Below are 23051 nucleotides of genomic sequence, written 5' to 3' on the forward strand. Positions count from 1 at the left end.
AGTTCTTAGTTCTCATTATTCGGCTAGTTCTCACAATAACTCGGTTCTATATACATGTATATGTATATGATGCGATAATAGGATGATGTAGGGGGTGGCTAGTGGTGGTGGTTTTTTTTTTTTAAAAAAAAATTATTTTACTTGTTTTTGTTTAAATTTTTTTTTTTGACCAATTATTGAATGACACGTGGCTGTAAAAAATTTTTTAAAAAATTATTTTAACCTATTTAACAAGTTGTAGGTAAAAAGGTTTGTTAAAAGAAGATGACATATAAAAGTGGGATTGCCTCGTAATAATCAAAATGTGAGATTGCTATTGTCAGACCACGTAAAGGTGAGATTATTTTTTTCCATTTTAATACCATTAAACTACTATTATACTATTATAGCTTCAAAAGTATATCATAGTAACATTCTTTAGTGCAATTTTACTATTTACAATACTATTGTAATAACAATGATACATTTCACATTTCAGTGGTAGACTAGTAATGTTAATTCTTAAAATATTTACGAATTGTCAAGCTATGTATCAATAAATACGTAACATTCCTCCATTTCTACTTCCTCAATATGTGAATGGAAAGTTGTTTCCTTAACAATATTCATGCTCTTACACTATTCATTTAATTCACTTTTACTAATTTTTGTGATTTATATATAACAATAAATACATTCTAGTGGAAAATCGTATTAATGAATAGTTTATTAATATTCTTTTGTTATAATTTTACATATTGATAATTAAAGATATTATCAATCAAAGTTTTAAATTGACATATGGGTAAGAGAAACGTTGTACTTATTTAAACAAGGAGCGAGTATTTTTTTTCCGTCAGACAATTGCTGACTTTTACAAGTCATCATTGTATAGGGAGATTAAACACAATTAAGGTCATAAAGCTCAATCCCCAAAAAAATAAATTGATCATAATAGACTAACACATCAAATCAAGTAAGCATAAGATTGATCATCAGCCCAAACGAGACAAACAATAGGAAACAAAAAACAGCATGGTATATTCTAGGAAATATCCATGCAATCATTGTATATCCTATTATGATACAATAAATGTATGTTATGAACAATATTAAACCAAAGCTCGTATTCACGTTTCCTCCGGTCACTCGCATACAGGTTTCTCCATTGGCCAGCCCAGCAATGACTTCATTCATGGAATATTAACAGGCTACTTATTGATTCCAGTTTGCTTTGTATTTACTTTGACATATAATCCTGCAGCAAAGCCAGAACCCTAAGATCAGTTCAAGTAAAAGAGTAAAAGCTTTAGAGAAATGGGAAAAGAATTCTGCCTATACGAGTTTCTTTGTCAAGCTCTCTGCTAATTATTTGCTTACTCTTCATCCAGGGAATACTCAAAGTCTCAACCTGCTCAGCTTTTCAAATCCTTAATTACTGCTGGAACTAAAATGTAAACCTTCCATCGTCGAAATTAACACCTTATAGACTTATAGTCTGCACAAGGTACCATATTTGCTGTACTATTGGGCTGTTAAGTGTTAACACACAAAGGTGCCGTTTGGTATAGAGTAAAAAGGTAAAAAATAGCGTAGATTCCCTTTACTGTTGTTTGTTATGCCATTTTTATTCATTTCCTTTACCCCCTCCTAACCCCAAAACTCCTCTATGATTCCCTACACCCCCATGTTTTTTCAATCCCCCCATTCCCTAAGCTACCACCACACCACCATACACCCACTACCCCACCACCGACACCCTCACTAGCACGTCCTCACCTTTGCTGCCTCACTAGCCAACCCTAACCACCTCAAAAAAGTCACCACACCAACGAAAATCCACCTCAACCACCAATAACCCACCATCATCCCATTGAAAATGCACCCCCTCACAAAATTTCAACACCATCTCCACCCTCAGATACCCACTCCCAACCACTGGAAAACTTCCTTTATTCCCTAGAAAAACCACCCCCATCATCCCCAAAAATAACCACACCATCCATCGGAACGTTACCCAAACTCAAAATACCACCTAACTTCTATGATATTCCCACCCATAACCCATAATAAATCAGATTTAGGAGGGAAAAAAAGAGTGTGAGAACCGATCATCGGTGAGGTTGGGTGGTCATGTGCACGGTTCAGCATCCAAGTGTGGTGTTGGCTAGTGCTAGTGTGCTTGTGGAGGTGGAGTTAGGGTGGAGTTAGGGTTGAGAGGGAAGGAGTATAGTAATTTCATGGAAGAGAAAGATGGGTTTCTTTTTTTCTTTTCTTTCTCTCTCCTCTTTAAACAAACATCGAAGTAAATCCAAGATTTTTAGTTTCCTTTCTTACCCAATCTCTTTGTTGATTTCATACTTTTTCCCTTTTTTACCAACCCCCCCCCCCCCCCCTAGTGGTTCCAACTCTTATTCTTACTCCTACAACACCTCATATCCTCTTTGTCAATATCCTGATATATACATAAAAGATACATAACTTATCTTGATCTAATAAGGACCTTGATAAATAATACTACCTCCGTTTCATTTTAGTCGCAACAAAGGACAACTTTACGCAAACCAAGGCAAAAGATTGAAAGCATGATTACGGAAAAATAAGGGTACGCGATTAACTATTAAAAAAAAAAAAAATTCAAACTTAATTAAATTGAATAGCCCAACACCACCAAGCATCACCCAGCAAACCCCGACGCACCACCACCACCTCACACACCCACCACCTCATGCACCCAGCAACCCGCTGACGCACCACCACACCCCACGAACCCAGGCAGTACCCAGCAACCCACGAACCCCAGCACCCCACGAACCCAGCGACCCGCCGACCCACCACCACCACCCCACGCACCCAGCATTGTCGATCCACCAACCCACCAAACCAATGAAACCATACCCACAAAACCAAACCCACGAAACCCGCCGATCTGAAACCACGAAACCCAACCAACGAATCAAACCCACGACGCCGCCATTCTGCAACCCCCCGCCGCCGTTCTGCAACCACGAACCCAGCACGATTCACCAACCCAGAAACCCATGAAACCAAACCCACGAAACTAACCCACGAAACCGCCGATCTAAAACCGCGAAACCCGACCCACTGCAACCCCCCGCCGCTCGTAACACCGTGAAGCCACCATGAAAATGGGGTTAGAGGAGGAGAGAGAATATTAAATGGGGTGAGAGTTTAATTAATTAAGGTTGGGGTTTAATTTAATGAAATCAGATTTGTAATTTAAGAAGGGTGTTTAAGAAAAAAAGTAAGGGCATATATGTCATTTTACAGCCTAAAAGTTACCAAATAAGGAAAAAAAAAATTGTTACAAGTAATTTGAACCACCTCAAAATGGAAATTGTTGCAAGTAAAATGAACCGGAGGTAGTACTAATAATAATAAGAGAACCTGTTTATGTATGTATTCTTATAGCTATATGTATTTACCGAAAATACTTGCAACAACTTGAAATATTAGGCTAAAATTATACTTCCTCCCAACATTAGAAATTCTATATTATTCACACAAACTCCTTTAATTGTCTTTTATGATTTATAAGCTAGGAAAAACAGTCATTTGGGGTCTTGTTAGATACGTCTCGATGTATAGTTTTAAAATATTCATTTTATAACTCTGCTACAACTAGAATTAAAAAAAATTATTAATATATAAAGTACATTGGCAAACATGAAAACCCCAACATTGCAATTAAAAAAGAACAAAGCAAGTATTACTAGAACCACTGGTAACTAAAGTGTTGACACGCACACAAGCTAATTGATGAAACAAGCAGAATATGACTCAAAGTCATTACACACTTCATACACGTAAAGGCAATTACTTCACTCGTAATTCATTATAAAATAAAAATCGAGTTCCATCACTTTTTGTTATCTAACACACTTGCTAATTTGCTAATAAACGAAAAAGAAGCTGAATTGGCTAAACCCCAAACCCTCTAAACATGGAGATATTTTCTTATAATCCATCTTAATAACAATAACATCACGAATCATTTCCCAACCTAATTCTTATTCATGACACTTGTAACATTGCAAGTCAACTTTATATTTTAAGTAAATTCAAATATAGAAGTTGACGGGTCATTGAAAGATGACAAAAATCTATATTAAAATGTCAACACATAATTAATCAGAAACAAGAATGTCAAGTAAAATGTGTATTACAAGTAGTACATTCCTTCATAAAAGTCAAAGATAGCTGCAGGTAGGAAAGTAGTCAAGTACAGATGGTTTATAATCCCTCTATTTTATTCAAACCCAGGATCTCCCAAGTTCCTCATAGGTGGGAACACGCTACTGCTAAACCGTCCTTAAAGGAGTATATCATAGTTTGTTGAGTGACATTCAATAAAATCTTAGCACAAAGAGCAAGTAGACCTACTGAAACAAGATGGCTAAAAAGTAAGTTGAAAAGGAAGCCAAATACATTTTCAAACTATAGAGCATAGAAGAAAGGTTATAATTGCTCTCTTATATTCAAGTAACAAAAATCAAGGTCAGAAATTTTTGAGTTAGGAGTGCCCCAGGGAAGTGGACAGCAATGGGAGAAAACTCCCCTCATTATCATTTATGATCAAATCCTTGAACAAACACACTAGTCCATACACCTGAAGGTAAGTAAAGTCTGAGAATTTATTTCAAGGGGCGGATGAGGTGAGATTAGCTACATCCCTTGAACTGCCAAAAACATTCTTTAACTGAAGCTGCTAATCTAGATTTAAGTTAAAACATGGAAGAATATACAATCAGTTTTGAGGTAAATTGTGGCAGGTCAGTGTCTTCAATTTTTCAAAGCACAAGAGATTAGGACCATGGTTGCACGGGATAGGGCTCAATTCCATACGTGGTAAAATAACAGATATGCAAAACATTACCCATGGTGAATCTGGTACAATTGAGTACGAAATAAATAGATTAATTAATAAAAAATTGTCAGTGATTTTTTATTGATTTTTATTTGGATATAAATTAAATATATTTCCAGTTGAATTTGTTACTATACTTATTATGTTCACTTTTAGTTGCAACACTTCAGAATTTACACTATTCATATTCTTACAATTTACCTTTATTTGTTTATATGTTGAGAATAATAGTAATGGGGAATCTTGTTAAATTTGTCTCGATTTATATTTTCACAATATCTAATTTTCATATTTTTTTACTTATCCATAATTAGAAATATGGTAGTTAAAAATTTTATAAATTCAAAGTGTTGCAACTAAAGTGAAAGGAAGATATATCTTATATGGTTGTGTTTAAGTAAGTGGGTTGCTTAAGAAATAATTTTATTGAAGGCCCAACGTATATTGAAGGCCCAGAGTAGCTTAGGGAGATCAAAGCTAAATCACCAATTAAAAAGCGCTAGCCGTCAAATTTCTTTAAAAAGGGTAGCCCAAGTTATGGCCGCGTGGAACAAGGAGAGAGGAGATAGGAGAGAGAAAAAGACTTAAAAATAAATAAATTAGAAGCACATGAAAGAAGAGAGAAAAAAATTTGGAATTTGTCGATTAGAGAACCAATCAAATGAAAGTTGCAAAGTTGCATAAACAACCGCATTTGGCTCAGCCACAAAGAAGAGTCGCCACCTCCGATCACGACAGCTAGCGACTTAGGTTGCGTATGTTCCGCATTTTGATACGGAAACCAATTCAAGTATGTTCCTTGTATCACCTTTTAGGACAACACTAAAACAAAGTTAACACTTAACAGGTTCAGGCTCACATTCACAAAGTTTCCACAATAGATTACAACAACGAGCACATGAAACCCTTACTCAACATAAGTAGTAGGCAAGTCATCTTCTGCCTTTGAGATCAAGACTCAGATTGAAAAAAAATTTATGGAATCGAAATGATAAGGATTAAATCCTTTGAAATATTGTTGGATAATGTATGGGAATGGCATACAACACCCTTGCTCGGCAGACAACCCAGCCTTTATCAGGAGCCTTGTTAGAGGAATAGAGAAATGGTAGGGTATGGTAATATAGGACACCATATTCAAAACACTAGGGTTAGTTAGCAATACTTAGCATCAGACTAGCAAGAAAGAGAAATCTTACACATATTTTCATAAACCCACAATGACTGTAGTCTGTAGATAAAAGCTGAAATTCAATCTATGTACAATTTAAAAGGCACGTGCAGTTAAGGCTAAAAGCAAGTTTAGCCCCAAGTCTTAAGACTTGGGGTGACATCATCATTTTGAGTCTTAAGATTTATAATTAAGACTTTTCCCATTTTTCTTCAAAAATCTCAAGCAAGTCTCAAGCTGAGTCTTGAAATTTCAAGACTCAACTTAAGACTTGAGATTGGGACCCACTTCACCCACCTCACTTTTATTTTTACCCTTTTTTTTTATTTTTACACTTTTCTACATATAATATGTCAAATATTTAAGTCTTAGGGCTAAAGTGATAAATTTGTGTAAGTCTTAGTGAGTCTTAATAAGAATTTGATGACATAATTTTCAATGGGGACCACAAAAAATGATGTCACATCCAAGTCTTAAGACTTGGGGCTAAACTTGCTTTAAGGGTGGACAACCTCATAATGCTGTGGGGGATAATTACTAGCTTCCAGCTAATCATAGGACATAAAGATGGATCTTTCACTAAGGATACATTATATACCAAAACTCAGCAGATACTAATATATATATATATATATATATATATATATATATATATATATATATATATATATATATATATATATATATATAAAATAAAAAAAAAAAAAAAAAAAAAAAAAAAAAACAAGGAAATAAGGCTTCAAGAAACTCCAGCACAGATGAAAAGGACTAGCTCTCCCAATGATGAAGAGTTCAGAGAAGGCTTGTTGGAAAAGATTAGAATGATTGAGTATCATAGTAGTTAAGGTGCTTTTTAATACTTACTAAAGATAATAATAGGTACAGAAATTCAACCTTAATTCAATCTAAGTCCGACCTGATTTGAAGAAAAAAAATCTCCTATCCAAATCCGGGAAAGACAAATCTGAATCCAAGTCCAATTAAAATAGTCCAAATTCGAATGAAGTCGGATTGGACTCAAATCTTGCTTGAGGCCCAATGGATCTGACCCAAGTCTGAGTCTGACCCGCTATATATATTTTTAGGACTTTTACTGCAATTTTTTAGGGGGTATAAAAGAAGTGAAGAACCAAAACCCTTTTTTTTTAATGCTTCAACCACTTTCCTCTGCTTTGCTATATTGAACCATCTTCTCCTCTAATCTTTCTTTCTACTCAAAGTACCTTTTCTCTAAAAAAATACCCCACATTTATCCGTCTAATATTTCGATCTCATCAATTAATGTTTATCCTCTCATATCAATGAACTTGGTTGTCATGTGTAATTATGCGTGTATTAGTTCAAATTCACAAATCTCTTTCTCAAAGTGTTCCTATCAATTTGCAGATCTAGATTTGTAACTTGTAATAAGAATCAAAATTGAGAAAAACACAAGTATGTGCTTTTTGAATTGATATTGTTAGTTGATAATTCAAAATCTAAGTTTCATCATTTTTGTAATTGTTTGATTATAATAATTAATAATTTATACATATAATATAATGCTATTGAAATTTCATTTGCTATTATACAATGTAGAGTTTTCAATAATTTCATTATGTATAAAATATAAAATGTAAAAATTTTCCTTTACAACCAGATTCAGATTTGGGAGGTTGCAGAGGTTATCAGAGACAGAGTCAGAGTTTAGGTACTCAGAGTCAGAGTTTAACTCCGATTGTGTAGTGGGATTGAGTCGGATAATACACAGTCCAACACATTGCCTTTCCTATATGACAGTAATCCTCCATTCTCTTTTCAAGTGATGATAAATGTAAAGCTTATTTATGAATCTGAATTTTGAAAATACAAATCAGGAGGAAAATTCGGGAATATTGGGCTGGAAACTTCTTAGGACTCCATAATTCAATAATGATCTGAGCTCATAGGTAAAGGTTGCTTCTTATTCCTACTATCCAACTCTAATACGACATATGAATGGATAAGGAATAAAACTTTTGAAAGAGCTCTTGAATAATTCTATCACAAAAAGGAATCACAACCAATAACCATCCCAATCCCCTCCCCCACAAAATAATAACTAGAGAAAAGAAGAACTAAAAGTAGCTTTCAAGCATTTATTTCAGTCGTAAAGTTTTATCCATTGAAATTTAGCTTCAACAATTTACCCCCATTACTGAATAGCAAAATGATTTTAAATTTATCACAAACAACCTTGGGAAAGCCTAGCTGTGGAAAAGACCAAACCTCCCAATTTTAATTTTGGCTAGTGGTTACGTAGTCAATAATCGAGCCAAAAGAAAATTTAGGTAGTGATCAAAGCACAAAGATAGACTATGAGAGGAAGAAGGAGACTTAGCACAGAGAGGAGAAATTGCAAAAGGCAGCATAAACACAGGAACATGGAAGGGGACAGAAATGCACAAAAGAGTAAATTTTGGTTTGCAAAGCCAAGCAGGGATCAATTATCTAGCAAAAAAAATACTTCGTATAAAGGATGAGAAAGGATGCATTCGAATAAAGAAGAGAAACAGGTACATCACATTACAATGCTAAGCCTAAGCAACTACTTACTGTTAAGATGATGATGATCATTGATTGCCTTACATCCAATTAAATAAATAAAATAGGATTAGAAAAGAGGCTTTAAATAAGGAGGAAAAGCAGCTAAATTTGCACAGCCTAAGCAACCTCTCTTTGTTAAGATGAAGATCGCTTAATCATCTATAAAATGTTCAAAAAAAATTAGCATATGTAGATAAAATGGAGGCTGAACAAACTAAAAGCTCTTTTAAAACTGCAGAAGTTTACGTGTGCATCTCCTTGAGGAGGATAGAGATAGCCAGAGAAGCTAAAGAGAGAAGAGGAACTTTCTACTGCACAAAATTAACCAGAGAGACATCAAGGGGAGAGGGGCATAAGCCAAGAAGTTGTGAAGGAGAGATTCAATGGAAACAGGGATGCAGAAAGAAAGATATCATGTAATCACGCTCTAGAATTTCTTTTGAATCTAGTTTTCTTACTCTAAGGATCTGCTCTATTCACTTGATTTTTACTAAACTTAATTAATCTGAACTTATTAAACCTTATTAAAACTTATTTTAGATGTAATTTATACTTAAGTCACCCTTATCAGAACTTTAAACTTACCTGAACTTATTACACCTGAAATAAGGTGAACAGAATATACCCAAATTTTAGAACAACTAAGCTTTCTTAGAGTGAAATATATTACTTTCTACTCACCACTATATTTGTGGGCATTTCACGATACTTTGATAGTTATTTAGCTTTTTACGAAACTGCAATTCAAGTACCTTTTACAAATATATGCAACATAGTTCCAGCCAAGCCAATGACAAATACTACATACAACATTGTACTGGACCACCACTACTCTTAGAGACTTAACTTGGATAACAACAACGAAATTCAAGTCCCTAAATTACCAAATAGTATACATACTTCCTCTGTTCTTTATTACTTGACCCGCTTTGACTTTTACACTGTTCACCACCCCTCCTTTGACCGTCTTTTGTGAATAATATGTAAGAAAAAATATATTCATGTATAATCTTTTTGGATTCGTCTCAATAAGTACTATCATAATATATAACTTTTATAATTTTTACTCATGGAGAATTTAAGTTATTGATCGTTAAAGTTTTGCATTGGCAAGCGTGATAAAAGAAACAGGTCAAGTAAAAAAGAACACAGGAAGTATAAAGTTTTAAATGCAATCTAGGTAATTAAAAAATAATCTCCATTCTCCAAAGTACCTAGTGATCTTCAACAGACCAAAGCAAGCAGCGGCTTAATATTAATCAAATCACTATGTCGTATACAGTCTAGGTACCACATGTAACAGGGTAGTACAAACTGGCAATTCAGCATGAGAAAAAACTATAACACTGCGAATGTAAAGAAATTGAGACAGCCAATTCACTAGTAAAATAACAACAATCAAATCACTAGTAAGAATTCTACCTGACTAAGAGGTGAACTCCCATTAGCTGAAATCTCCGGCTCACATCATATATTGTGATGTCCTGGCAGCCATACTAGCAACATGAGCTTGCATCTGAGCGGCTCGAACTTTCATAGAAGTAGCCCTGTGGAAAAACTGCTCTCTCGACAACAGCCTCACATTCTTCAAGTACTGATCAAAAGGTATAACTCCGTCCTGAACCGCCTTATCCAAAGAATAAATGACATCCTCTATCGCCAAATCAGAGGCGCTAGCATCGATCATCTGCTTCGAAAGAGCATCACAAGGCTCGAATGCATCATCAACATCGACATTATTCCCCAATTTCGACATCTTTTCCTCATTTTCCCTCAACCACCCTTCCAACACATCTGCATTTGTCAACACCAATTGCAATTGCTGTTCCAACCCTTCCTTCTCATCCAACATCTCTTTCAACCCCTTATTAATCTGCTCCTCCCGCTGCCTCAAATTCGCTTGGGCGCTAAATAAACCTTCCATTTCCGCCTCCCTCGTCTTCCTCAACCCCACAACATCTCCATGAACCATCTCCACAAGCTTATTAATCGCATTCCTCTTAAAAACCTCGTTCGGGTCATCAGTCCCCCCGCTAGGCCTCTGAGGCGAGGGGGGCATGATCCGCCCACTACCCACATATGGCGATGGCGGGAAAACCCTCGGACCCGCCATCGAAGGATGCCCAACAGACCCAGAACCCATAGACCCCGAATACCCAGAATTCGACAAAACCCCAGAATCCCCATGACTATGACTATGACTCTGATTAGCACTCGGATTACTCGACCCAGAATCTGGTTTCCTCTGCGAATACAAAGGCGGGTCTCTCCCAAAATAATGACTCAAATCACGACACAAATCAACCAAATTAGAGCTAGGGTAGATCCACTTCTGCAAATACGGAATCGAAACCATCCCAGAAGGCGTAACATGAGGATGAGGGCGTTTGATGATCATATCACGAGTAGGATTGACAAAAACGCAAGGAGGATGACGAGGGTAAAGCTCCATAAGCCAGATAACAACAGGGATATTGTAAGTAACACCAGCATAAGACATGGGAATAGTGCCGTCAGCTTGAAGAAGGTTGACAGTACGACCATCGTTGTGCGTGAAAATGGCGGTTTTGGGTTGGAGAGAAGGGTAGGCGTCGGTGAGAGAGACAAGGTGTTGGCGGATCAACCATTTGACGTCTTCGGAGTAAGGGAGGGAAGAAGGGCCACGTTGTGAGAGGACGTTGCTTAAAAATTGAAGGGTTTGGGGGTTTGAAGCGCCGCCGTGATGGGGTTGTGGAGGAGCCATTGATGGAGAAGATTGGAGGAGAAGGAATTTGGGAGGAAATTGAAGTCACCGACCACGGCGACCAGATTTTTTTTCTTTGTGACGGTCCGACCAGATTATTATAATGGGTTGATTTTTACGAGTGGGACTTTGGTAGAATTTGCCATCTATCATGGGATGTATATAGTAGACTCTCGGACTCTAGAGATATGTATAAAGAAAAATAAAGAAAATAAAAACCCAAAATCCTATCAGACCCCGTTTCTTCTTCTTCGATTCAAGTGGTTCGCTAGTTGCTCTAAAACCCCTCGATATTCACCATTAATCCATCATCATCAATCAAATCACAACCATTGGATATTGATAAGCATCTCTTGTCACGTGCAAATCACGTGATAATTAAGAAAAACAAGATTCATGACATAGGAGTCGAGCATACACTTGGGAGCGGACGTTCAACCTTTTTCTGCCTCAAAATTGGATTTGATGGAGCGTCCGCTCTAAAATTCGAAGAATGAAAGGAAGGGGGGGGGGAGAAATGAAAGAGGTATAGTAGTTTGAAAGGGAGGGAAATTTGGGGAAAAGGGGAAAAAATGTGTGGGCTAAAAGTCACGTGACTCCCATGTGAGAGTCAACACTGATGTTATCTTCTCACTCTCATATGGTATTGTAGATACCTAAAAATGTCTCCCCAAAATCAAACCCGATGATGAATAACATTTCATCGCCATTATTGGTCGAGTTGAGTATTTAATCTTTGAAGTGCTTAAATCCATATTCAATCCCAATACATTTCATAAACAAACCAATGCCTAGCCCATTTCCCCAAACTATAACTTATTTTCCTCTTTTCGTGCCTTTAAACCCAAAATATTTCATTTCGTGTCCTTTAAAATCATTCATTTCGTGTTCTTTTTATAAAAAAAACATTTAGTCCAGTTTATTTTGGTCCATAATTTGGATCCAATGATTTAATAATTGGATGGGGTTTGAAAAGAGTTTTCCAACAATATATTATAAGCCTAAATCCGAGTTATAACGAATAAGTTATGAACAAAATATTAATTAGTGCACTAGACCCTACTGTAGGTAGAACACCCTACACCCCCCTCTAAATGCGTCATTTAGAGTACTACCCACACGCTCAATTAACTTTCAATTTATCTCTCCTCACCCTTTTTTGCATTTTCTCTCTCCACGTCCATTTCTCTGCAAGTTTCTCTCTCATCAAAAGCTTTAATTGCAAAATTGTTTTAAATTATCACAAAAGAATCTTCAAGCACTGTGAAATTCAATAAAACAAGGCGCAAAATCTAAAAAAGTAAATTACTACCTCCGTTACACATTATTTGCAACGATTTGACATAAAGTAGAGAGGAAAAATGTCTAATTGTTGCAAATAATATGTAACGGAGGTAGTATTTTGTTTAAATTTGGAATGAAAAAGAGAATAAACCCTAGATTTTACAAAAATTTTTTGTTGCGATGTATTTCGAAAATGTAATCGAAAGTTCGAAACATCAACCATGAAAATTGTATATCAATGTAAGTATTATACTATAATCTTAGTAAATTTAATTGAAAAACTAGTAAATTATATTAGTACATTCTTCAGTTTTGTTTGCAGAACGAAGGAAACCATTTCAGAGAAGAGAAACAAAGATTATAGTTCATAGTTTTTTTTATTATTATTATTATTTCTTTAATTTTTTTATTTTTTTTTAAATGTTCATTTTTATTTTGTTAAATGTTCATTTATAGGTTAGTATAACGTCATTCACACTTTAATAAATGATAAATGTTCATTTATGTATTGATAAATGTTCATTTTCATTATATATAAATGTTAATTTACGTATTGATAAATGTTCATTTTCATTCTTATTCATGATTATTTCATTTTTAACAAGTAAACGCATTAATTTTAAATGAACATGTGCATATACTTAAAAGTTCATTTTTTATACTACTAATTAAAGCACCCAATTATATCATGAAGTAGTTATTTTTACAATTTGAATAAGGAATTTCAATAAGAGTGTATGCTATATTATAGTTGTCATGGAAATAATTCTTACAATTACCATAAGGAGTGTGTGCTACCTTCAAAAAATTTCAATAACAAGTAGAAAAATTATAAATTTTATACATTTTTCATCTATAATAATGCTCCTTAATCAAATGTTCAATTATAAATAATTGTATGTTCATTTACAACTATTAAATAAATATGTTCAGTTTTGAAATATTATATGTTCAATTACAAATATTAATTAAATATGTTCATTTTTGAAATATTATATGTTCAATTATAAATATCTGTATGTTCATTTACAACCATTAAATAAATATGTTCATTATTTTGGAAATATTATATGTTCAATTATAAATAATTGTATGTTCATTTACAAATATTAAATAAATTTGTTCATTTTTAAAATATTATATGTTCAAGTATAAATTATACGAGTATACTATTTATAAAAAAAAATTAAAAATTATACACTTTTCATTAAAATCAGAAACAAGCTTTATCAATGGTGATTTGAGCTTCTTTATATTTTCTCTGCTTCTTAATCCTTTTCACTTCCCCCTCTAACCCACTCAACTAATTACGCCACAATAACCACTGTTGCCTCATTGCCCCACAACCATTGTGGTCTCGCTGCCGCCGCTACCACCGCTTCCACATTAACCACCATCATCTCGCCACCACCGCTGCCATAACAACTGCAATTTGTTTATAATTGCTTCGATTAGGCTTGCAATTTTCTTATTGAGTTGATTGCTTGTGAGTTAGGATCATTAATTGTTTTTTAGTTTTTGGAAACAAAGGATCATCAATTGCTTTATTATAAGATACCATGGAAATCTCTTCACACTCTTTATTTTATACGAGTACAGTAATTTTTACATGGAATTGAAACTCAAAACATTGAATTAACTTGCAATGGTATATAACAAAAAAAGAAAAAAAAGAAGTAAAAACAAAAAAGAACCAAATGACGTCACTTGGGGAGGGGGGTGTAGGTAGCAGAAGCTACACCAGGCCACCAGGGTGTAGCGTAAAATTTTTAAACTGAACCCAAACCGAACCTAAGCCCACCTTACCTACGACCCAATGATCATGTGGAGGGTCCAAGGGATTTAATCCCATTCCTAAACCAATTAGGATTAATTAGGAGCTTCTATAAGTTTATAAAAGATCTTAATTATCCCTTTTGAAAAGATAATATTAAAAAGTTTGAAATTGAATAAAACTTTTTCTTTTTGAAAGTCCTAATTCTATTCGAATTGAAAGACGTTCAAAGATAGATATATATTATTTTCGTGCCTCATATTTTTTATACAAATATTAAATGGTTGTATAGCCCTTGAAATTATCTTTCCAATGATATATTATAATATCAATTCCGAGCTATAACGGAAAAGGTATGAATGAAATATCAACTTTATCCTAAACTGACACTGTCTCACTATTTAAGCTATATCTTTTGTTCTACAAAATATTTTAATCTGATTCTAATTGTATTAGAAATTAGATTTCAAGAGCTTTTCAACGACATATTATTTATCTTATTCTGATTTATGGATCAAAAGATATGATAAAAACAAAAAGCGTAAAAATTGTTGTCTATCGCAAGAGTTTTATTCTGATTCGACTTCTTATCTTTTCTTGATTCTTCGACCCTCTTTTTCCTTATAAATATAGTTCATATCTCCCCTTTTCAATCATCAACAATCTTGATCATCTAATCCTTCTCTCTTTCTCTCTTCTACACCAAAAATCATTCTCTTCTCTCTCTCTCATATTTTAAGCCTTAAACCTATATTTCTAATTACACCATTCTTCCCTTAAGCACTCCAAGGAGTCCATACCACACCCGAGGTTCTGTCCTTAAACCAAGGCGTGAAAGATATAAATAACTGAGGGTTAGGACCAAATCAACTCTACTTTTTGTTTAATTTAATTTAATTTCCATTTGATTTATATTTTTTATTGAAGTACTAACAATTTATTCATGATGTAGCAATTCAAGAAAACACGGAAAGTGAGTAATTAATCACTTAATTACTCTTATTTTTATTCTTATTGCTAGTATCATGATTAGGTTAATTTATTATTTGATTTGACTAACGTTATTATTGTTAAATTGCTTCCAATATTAATGTTTATTCTATTATAATTTTATGATAACCATATTGCAGGTTAAAGGGAATATGTAATTGAAAATCACGCCTAATAAGATAATTTGGACAACCGGTTTAGGTTCCTTTTTAATCTTGTTATTAATTAAAGTGATCACAAATATTAGAATTATATGTTGCATTAATATTCAACCAATTTAGCTTAATAATAGTTTGGAGCAAATTGAATCTTTGTTTGCATGCCTTTGAGATCGCAGGAATCACTTTTCACTATAAGAATCGAGTTGAGGCCAATACGGGCGATTGTGACTCCATGACTCACTTCGTACCTGTAGACACCCATTTGTGTCTCCCCAAAACCAAACCCAGTGATGAATACCTTTCGCGTCGAATCATAATCGAATGAAGTGAAAGTGTGGAAAGTCTAGTGTTGCGGTTAATTTTTATTAAAAATCTCTCTTTCTGTTTTCGAAAACCTATTCTATTTTATGAAAATATTCCAATAATAGTGTACTTGGATAGAGCTCGAAAAGATCTTTCCAACGATATATTATAAGCCCAATTCCGATGAATAATGAGGAAGTTATGGCGAAATTACTAAACTGGTCCCGGTTTGGTCTTTATGTGTGGCCCAATGATCTAGAGGAGGGCCTAATATGAATTATCATTCCTAATGCAATTAGAATTGATTATACTCTTCTAGAATCTTCTAGAAGGTTCTTTTGAATCCTAATGGGATTAGGATTGATAATTAAGTTTTATGAGTTTTATTTGGAATAAAATAAGTGTTTTAAATGAAATTACGATTTTACCCCTCGTACGGACTTTTACGACTTAATTTTATTAAAAAAAATAGAAAACATGTGGAAAAATCTCTTGCAGCGCCGAACGTTAGGCTGTCACGCGGCGACATGGGCTGTTGTGGTGACAACGACGTGTTTTATTCCTCTTCGAACTCTGGTTCTTTTTTATCAAATTCGGACTGTTTTCATTATAAATAGCGTCCTTAGACCTCCGTTATTAATCATCAACTCTCATCAAGAATTTCTTGATATTCTCTCTCTCTCTTTCTAAACCAACTTTTTACAAACAAAATTCCGCATTCACAAGATCTAGACACACCTAGCCCAATTTAAAGTTGCCTTCGGCCTAGGTGTGAAAGGTTTGATATTTCTGAGGGTTTGGTCCTAAATCTCTTTTTCAATTATTTAATTTAATTGTTTGATTTTTATATTTTTCTTGAAGTTACCAACGTGTGTATTTTGTTAATAGAAAGAGATATGAGGCATCCAAGTAAGTACTTTAATTGTTTAATTGATATTATGATATAGCAATCATGCTTAGATTGTTATTTTGATTCCTAGTATCATGTTAGGATGCTTTTTCTAGTATCATGTTAGGATGCTTTTCTTAGTATCATGTTTAGGGTAAAGAATAAGTTTCTTAATTATATCAATTATGATTTCTATGATGCTTCCTGTTTGGGTGTTTTTGTCCCTCGGGAGACTTACGTCACAAAGTGTTGGGGTTTGGTGAGTCCAACTCACCGCGGAAACAAACCCAAAACCAAGACCGCACTCGCAATAAATAAAACCATAAACATAAATAAATTAATCACAAGATTAAGACAAGATAATAACCTTTGGAGCGTGTTGCGCCCAAACGGAACGGGCTCTTACTTCGAAAGCAAGCCTCGAAAATATGACGGCCTCCAACGATAGTCCACCCACAACCCGACCACCGAAAATGGTCTAATGCCTTGGAGTTAGCAAGGCCCGACCAAAAACCCGAGTGATTAATGAGTTCAAAGGTTTTCACAATGGTGATGCCTTTTTTAACTCTCACTCAAGTGATTTTCCCAATACCCCAAATTTGGTATTTATAGGGAAAATAATAGAGTGAAAAGTTCTCCCATCAATGTGGGAGAATTTGATTTTTCCACTTTATTTTAAAGCTAAAATAAAATTAATAATCAAACTAGTAATAAATAAACAAGTGGCAAGCTCATGTGAGAGGTTAGGTGAGGACCATTTGGAGGAGGGGGGGGACCAAACTTGCTCCCCACTCCCTCTCCAAAAAACCGGCCAACACACCCCTTCAAGCTCCTCTCAATTCGCGCCACGTGGCACCCACCCTTGGGCATCAAGGCACCCAAGGTGGGCCGCCTTGTCCGTGGCTGCCTCGCCCAGCAGGCCCAGCACAAGCGTGCGAGTTGCTAGCGCTGCCAGCCAGCAAGCCCAGCAGCTTGTGCGGGCTGCTTGCGCTTCAGCCAGCGAGCCACGCACCAAGGATGCGGGCTGCTGCTGAGAGATGCTACTGGTCTTGCGCCTTGGCCCAGCATTGCTAGGCAGCACGCATTGGCCCAGCCATGCTGCTGCTAGTTGCTGCGGTTGGCGCGACTTGCCTTGTGATGCTAGCATTGGTGCGCTAGCACGCACCAGCCAGCCTAGGCTCGGCTTGGTGCGCATGCTAGCCACCATGCTAGGTCATATGCCCCTAGCACTTGGTTTTGCTCGGGGCATTCCGATGCTAGGGGTGTTTTGGTCTTTGTTGATTCATTATTATTTTCATGTCTCGTATTTTACTATTTTTCGACTCGACTTCTGACGTTCGGTTTCGACGCTCTAAGCTCGAATACCCGACGTCTAAATATTAATTACTTGGTTGACTTATTAATTAATTCATAATTAATTAGTCGCTTCGGCTCGTTAGTTGCTTGGGTGTGACCCGAAGGGTTCAATCAAGATTAAGTTGTAATATTAATTATGCATTAATATTATTGATCGGAAGCGGCCTCCACCCAGGCATTCCGATCACTTGACCTTACTTAATATATTAGCTTTCTAATAATTCTGAACCCACTAACGGAATAGTACACTTGTTCGAAGGACACCATTCCTTTCAATCTCCCACTTGTCCTTCCGGACAAGTGCGCATTTAGTGTACAACCTTTTTCCTATGTCACTTAATGTCTCTTCATGAACTATAAGGTAAGATTATTTCGTCATCCTTATTACGTCCAGAAGTGTTTCTCGATTTCGAGTCCGACTGTCAATAAACAGATGATTTCTAAAATCCATCCGAGCACGACCATGCATTTTTACAGTCTTGCTCTACGAGAGGCCTTGTATACAACAAAGACATCTTCCCTATTTTAGTAGGGGGACATTCCCAGTCTTGTAATGTGGCTCCTCTTACTGAGAGCACCTAGCCGCCCGAGTGTTGCCGTTATAATCCCCTATTACGACAGACGTTTGACAACATCAAAGCGGACTAGTATTCAAACAAGAGAACTCACAATACTCATGGTCGAGGAAATAGGTTCCGATAGCCATAATGAGAAGTATACTTATGACGATTTTTAATCTCTTAAACTATTCTCATAGTTCGATCCAGTATGGTTCTAAACCAATACCTGTGCAAATGATTCATGACAATCATGTCCTTGTAGCACAAGAAACAGTGCTATAAATTAGAATACACACTAATCTCAATTGGTCATTAATTGTCCATTGTTTAAATGACCTTGATTAGGGATAATTTTCGATTTTAATATTCAATGTTCACTTAATAGGTGTTTCCTTACCAAGACTGGTCTTGATACCCTATTTTGAATATTCCAAGAATCCAATGGACTCATTAATTAATTGTATTCATAATTAAATAGCAAACGGAGTGATAAAAATTGCATGAAATTTTAAATTACTCCAAAACCTGAATGGTTCATCTTATGATAAATGGTTTTTCTGAATGTTGTAAGAGTATCACTCTTTATAAAACATCTATAGAAATCACACCCATATCTAATATGCTTGATTTCTTTCATGCAATTGTGAATGTTGTCGTTCATTCATCGCATAGGTTTAGTTATAACTACTTTGCTAATCTTAGCATCTTCATTACTGATCACTTTCATAATAAGATGATAAAATTAGAGAGTGTCATGGATTATATGTGATTTAGGATTTATTGTACAAGTGATGGCTCCCACTCATTTTCATGATTGAAACCTTCAACTTGACAACCTACAATCATTAACGTTCAGCAACGAACTTTCCATAGAACATCTTCTTTATTTTCGCCATTAAGGCAATAATATTCTCAACATATATTTTAGTAGACTTCCTGATGATGCTTTGCTTGGGTTTCATTCCAAACGGCTCACAATGATTTGGGATACCCTAATCACTTGTGATCATGGAAATTTTCCTTAAATTCCTGCACATTACACATGGATCCACGTCCATGTTACCATTCTCAAGCCACGATTCATTTTAAGCTCGTGCTTATAAATGGCCTCCTTGTTATGGATCTAATCCTTCTTAAGGCTTGTGCTTGCAACATCAATTCTCAAATTGTATTATTTCCACAAGTCAAGAACTCATCCTGTTACTTATCCAAGTACTTTGGATGTTCTTGGCCATAATCTAACGATCTATTACATAGATTCAGGTTGATTGGTACTACATACATACTTCAGATTCTCTAAGCAAGTAATTCGTGCGACGATTCCATATCACTGCGTACATGATGGATTAAATTGCAGAGTAATTCTCAATATTATTCCATCTATTTGTCATTTTAGCTCATTTAGTTTCAGTGAGTCTTTGCTAAACAGTTTGCTGTGTGATATGGTTGAAAGTCTCTATTAGAGTCTTTCATGTTTAACTTAGTATTTAGCCTAGCTTATACTTAGTTCAAACATTTACTTAGTTTTATACATATGGGTCGAAAGTCTTTCAAAGTCCTCCAATTCATGTTTAACACGGTAAACTCCTTTACACGTTCAAACATTTTATCAAGTCTATACAATAGGACTTAATACCTAATACGTACTAAGTATCGTCTTTTGTTTGGTCCATTGTCAAAAATACTTTCAAATCTAAGCATTTAGCATTTGATAGTTATTTCACAACAGAGTTCGTAGACTTCTTATTGGACCTTTATATAATTTACTTTTGCTCCCACTAAACTTCTTATTTATAAGAATTTCTATGTTTCTCCATGAGTCAATCCTCTTATTAACTTCATGAGAAAACACATTCCAATTCCTATATACAATGCTTCCTTTAATCCCATGACGGATTCCTTAAGCTTGCTTTTAAATCTAGCATTTATTTAGATTTTCAAAACCCTTAGACTATTTTCATAGTCACTTCCAAAATCCTATTTTAGGAAGACGGTTTTGGTATCTATTTTTCCATATTTAATTTGAGCAATTTTGCTAAAACAATCACGAAAATACTTTGGCATTCCGATTGGTGAGTAGGTTTTTATTAAAATCAACTCCATGAATTTAATTATATCCTTTTCAACCAATCTAGCTATGTATGCATATACATTTCCACATTTGTTAGTTTTCTACTTGAAAACTTATTTGCAATCGATGGGTCTTTCACCCTTTATGCAAATTAATCAAGTTTCAAACATGATTTTCAAACATGGGGTCTGTTTCGGATTTTCATGGCCTCTAACCATTATTCGGAATTTGGATTTGTCATAGCTATCTTACAAGACATTATTCCTTTACTATCTAATAATAAATAGTATGCTTGTAAGTCTTAGGTTTATTTCTAACTTAATAGAAATATATAGGATTCAATCCAAGCCTTTGGTGAATTCTATACCTATACGGGGCAATTGCATTAACCACTGAGTTTCAAGGCGCTTCCAAAGCCCTTTTATTATGTTGATCTTACTCCAACATTTCTGATGTTTTGTGAGTAATGAACTCTCTTTTAAGGCACTTGTAAATTCCTTTTGAGTATTCTTGATCAAGCATTCTCACGAAGCCCTTTTAAGGTCTTCCGAGATTCTCAGTTCTAGTTCGTTGCTAAACTCGATGGTCATCGAGTTCATTTTTCTCCCACTTGTCGTTTTGGAAACGTGTTATTTTCCAGAAAGACACCACTTAAAGCAACAAGCATTGTGTTCTGAATTTGGTAGTGGAGGTAATGCCCATGGTCTCACTTGAATGCTTACAAAGAGACATGTATATTGTCTTTGGGTAAAAGTTCGTTGTGATGAAACAAACAGTTAGTTCCCACTTGAGCTATCTTAGCCTTTAATGAGCCATTAAGCTCCCACTCAACCACCTAGCTCTTGCTAAGCTGGTTAGCTCCCACTGAATCACTTAGCTCCCACTGAGCCAATGAACTCCCACTGTGGCTAAGAGTTTTAGACATATACTTGAAAAGACATTTAGAAGATAATTCTATCCATGACTGAATATGGCGTCCTTTCTTAGCTTCGACATTTTGTTTAGTGTAACATTAGTCCTTCGTGCAAATTTTAAAAACTTTATAGGAAGGGATGTGATCCATCATTGTTCGAGTCATTTTAAAATGGCATCGAGGTCTCCGTGAAGACACACTATGTTCTTTGTGGAGTTATTTATGAAAATTTCAATTTCATAACTTTGTGATGGTCATGCTTGGCTCAAGCAAACATCGCTCGATCTAATCTAGACGTTTTGATATCTTGCCAAGTCGATTCTGTACTTCACTTAACTCTTGAACTATTCAAGGTCAAGTTTGTTCACATTTGATGAATATAGCCATATTCTTTCAAATTCTTCGTGAAACGTTGAAGTAAATGAATCCTCTTTAGCTTTCGGAGTCAATTGTCTATACCAAGAACAATAGCTCTTTACTTTGTCGGTTTCAACAAGTAAGACTTGCTTGTCTTAGAACGATTCTGAATCGATCTACTATCAAGAGCCTATCTAATAGAGCCTTGAGTACGTTCTTGTCGATGTGACATTGCTAAAGATGTTCGGAACGCAAATCATTCCCATGACTTTGAGCTTTTTCCAGTTTATCATATTAAAAAATTTTTTGTTTATAATAAAGCATTCTTGACTCATGGTTTAGACAACCATGCCATTCAAATAAATTTGCAACTATTGCTCTTTGCTTTAAATGTGAGTCTTTCCGTGTGTAAACGGATCAATTGCTAATTATGGAATACAATAACCATTTATTTGTTCCAGCCTTAGCTTAAAGGTCTTTAAATAAAGCATACGTCCTTACAACTGATGCAGCACCACTTGCTTCATTCTTAGCTTGTAAGTCGATAACTTAGCTTATCTTCAATAGTTTGAGGTCACTTTCAAAGTGGAACACTCAAGCAATATCCGATACTTTTGAAGATAACGAATTTCTAAGTTAACAACAATAACATGAACTCATGGGTTGAAATGGAATCTTATTCCTTTTCTTCGTTCATTGTTTCCTATATTTCTTATTGTACTATCTCGTAACCTTACTTTAAGAACTATTTATTTAAGAGTCTTTGACTTTTATACTTTGTTAGGCATAACTAAGCATCTTATGCGCCGTAAAACAAAGTTCCATCTTTTCCTTTAATTCACGCTTGAATTACTACATCAATGAGTCTTACTCATTTATGTATTAAGCGAAAAGATATGTTGGTTGTCAATATTGACAATTTGAGTTTGCAACTCAATACTTCATGTTTTATCAAAACTACCTTGTATTTTGAATACATGATGTCCAACCGTCCTTTCGGACTGTATAAAAGTCATTTATGAGAATTGTATTTTAGAAATGATTTAC

At 35.1% G+C, this 23051-nt stretch overlaps 1 protein-coding gene across 1 annotated transcript; it reads right to left on the reverse strand.

Moving 5' to 3' along the window:
* Nucleotides 1–890: 890 nt before the first annotated feature.
* LOC110739000 (protein ELC-like) lies at nucleotides 891–11639 on the reverse strand. The gene is made up of 2 exons (XM_021919454.1): nucleotides 10026–11639; nucleotides 891–1237 (listed from the first exon to the last, which is right to left on the reverse strand). The coding sequence occupies exon 1, from the start codon at nucleotides 11344–11346 to the stop codon at nucleotides 10066–10068; it is 1281 nt and encodes a 426-aa protein (XP_021775146.1). The 5' UTR covers nucleotides 11347–11639; the 3' UTR covers nucleotides 891–1237; nucleotides 10026–10065.
* Between the last annotated feature and the right edge of the window lie 11412 nt (nucleotides 11640–23051).

Source organism: Chenopodium quinoa, unplaced genomic scaffold, assembly GCF_001683475.1.
Source record: "Chenopodium quinoa cultivar QQ74 unplaced genomic scaffold, ASM168347v1, whole genome shotgun sequence".
NCBI lineage: Eukaryota > Viridiplantae > Streptophyta > Magnoliopsida > Caryophyllales > Amaranthaceae > Chenopodium > Chenopodium quinoa.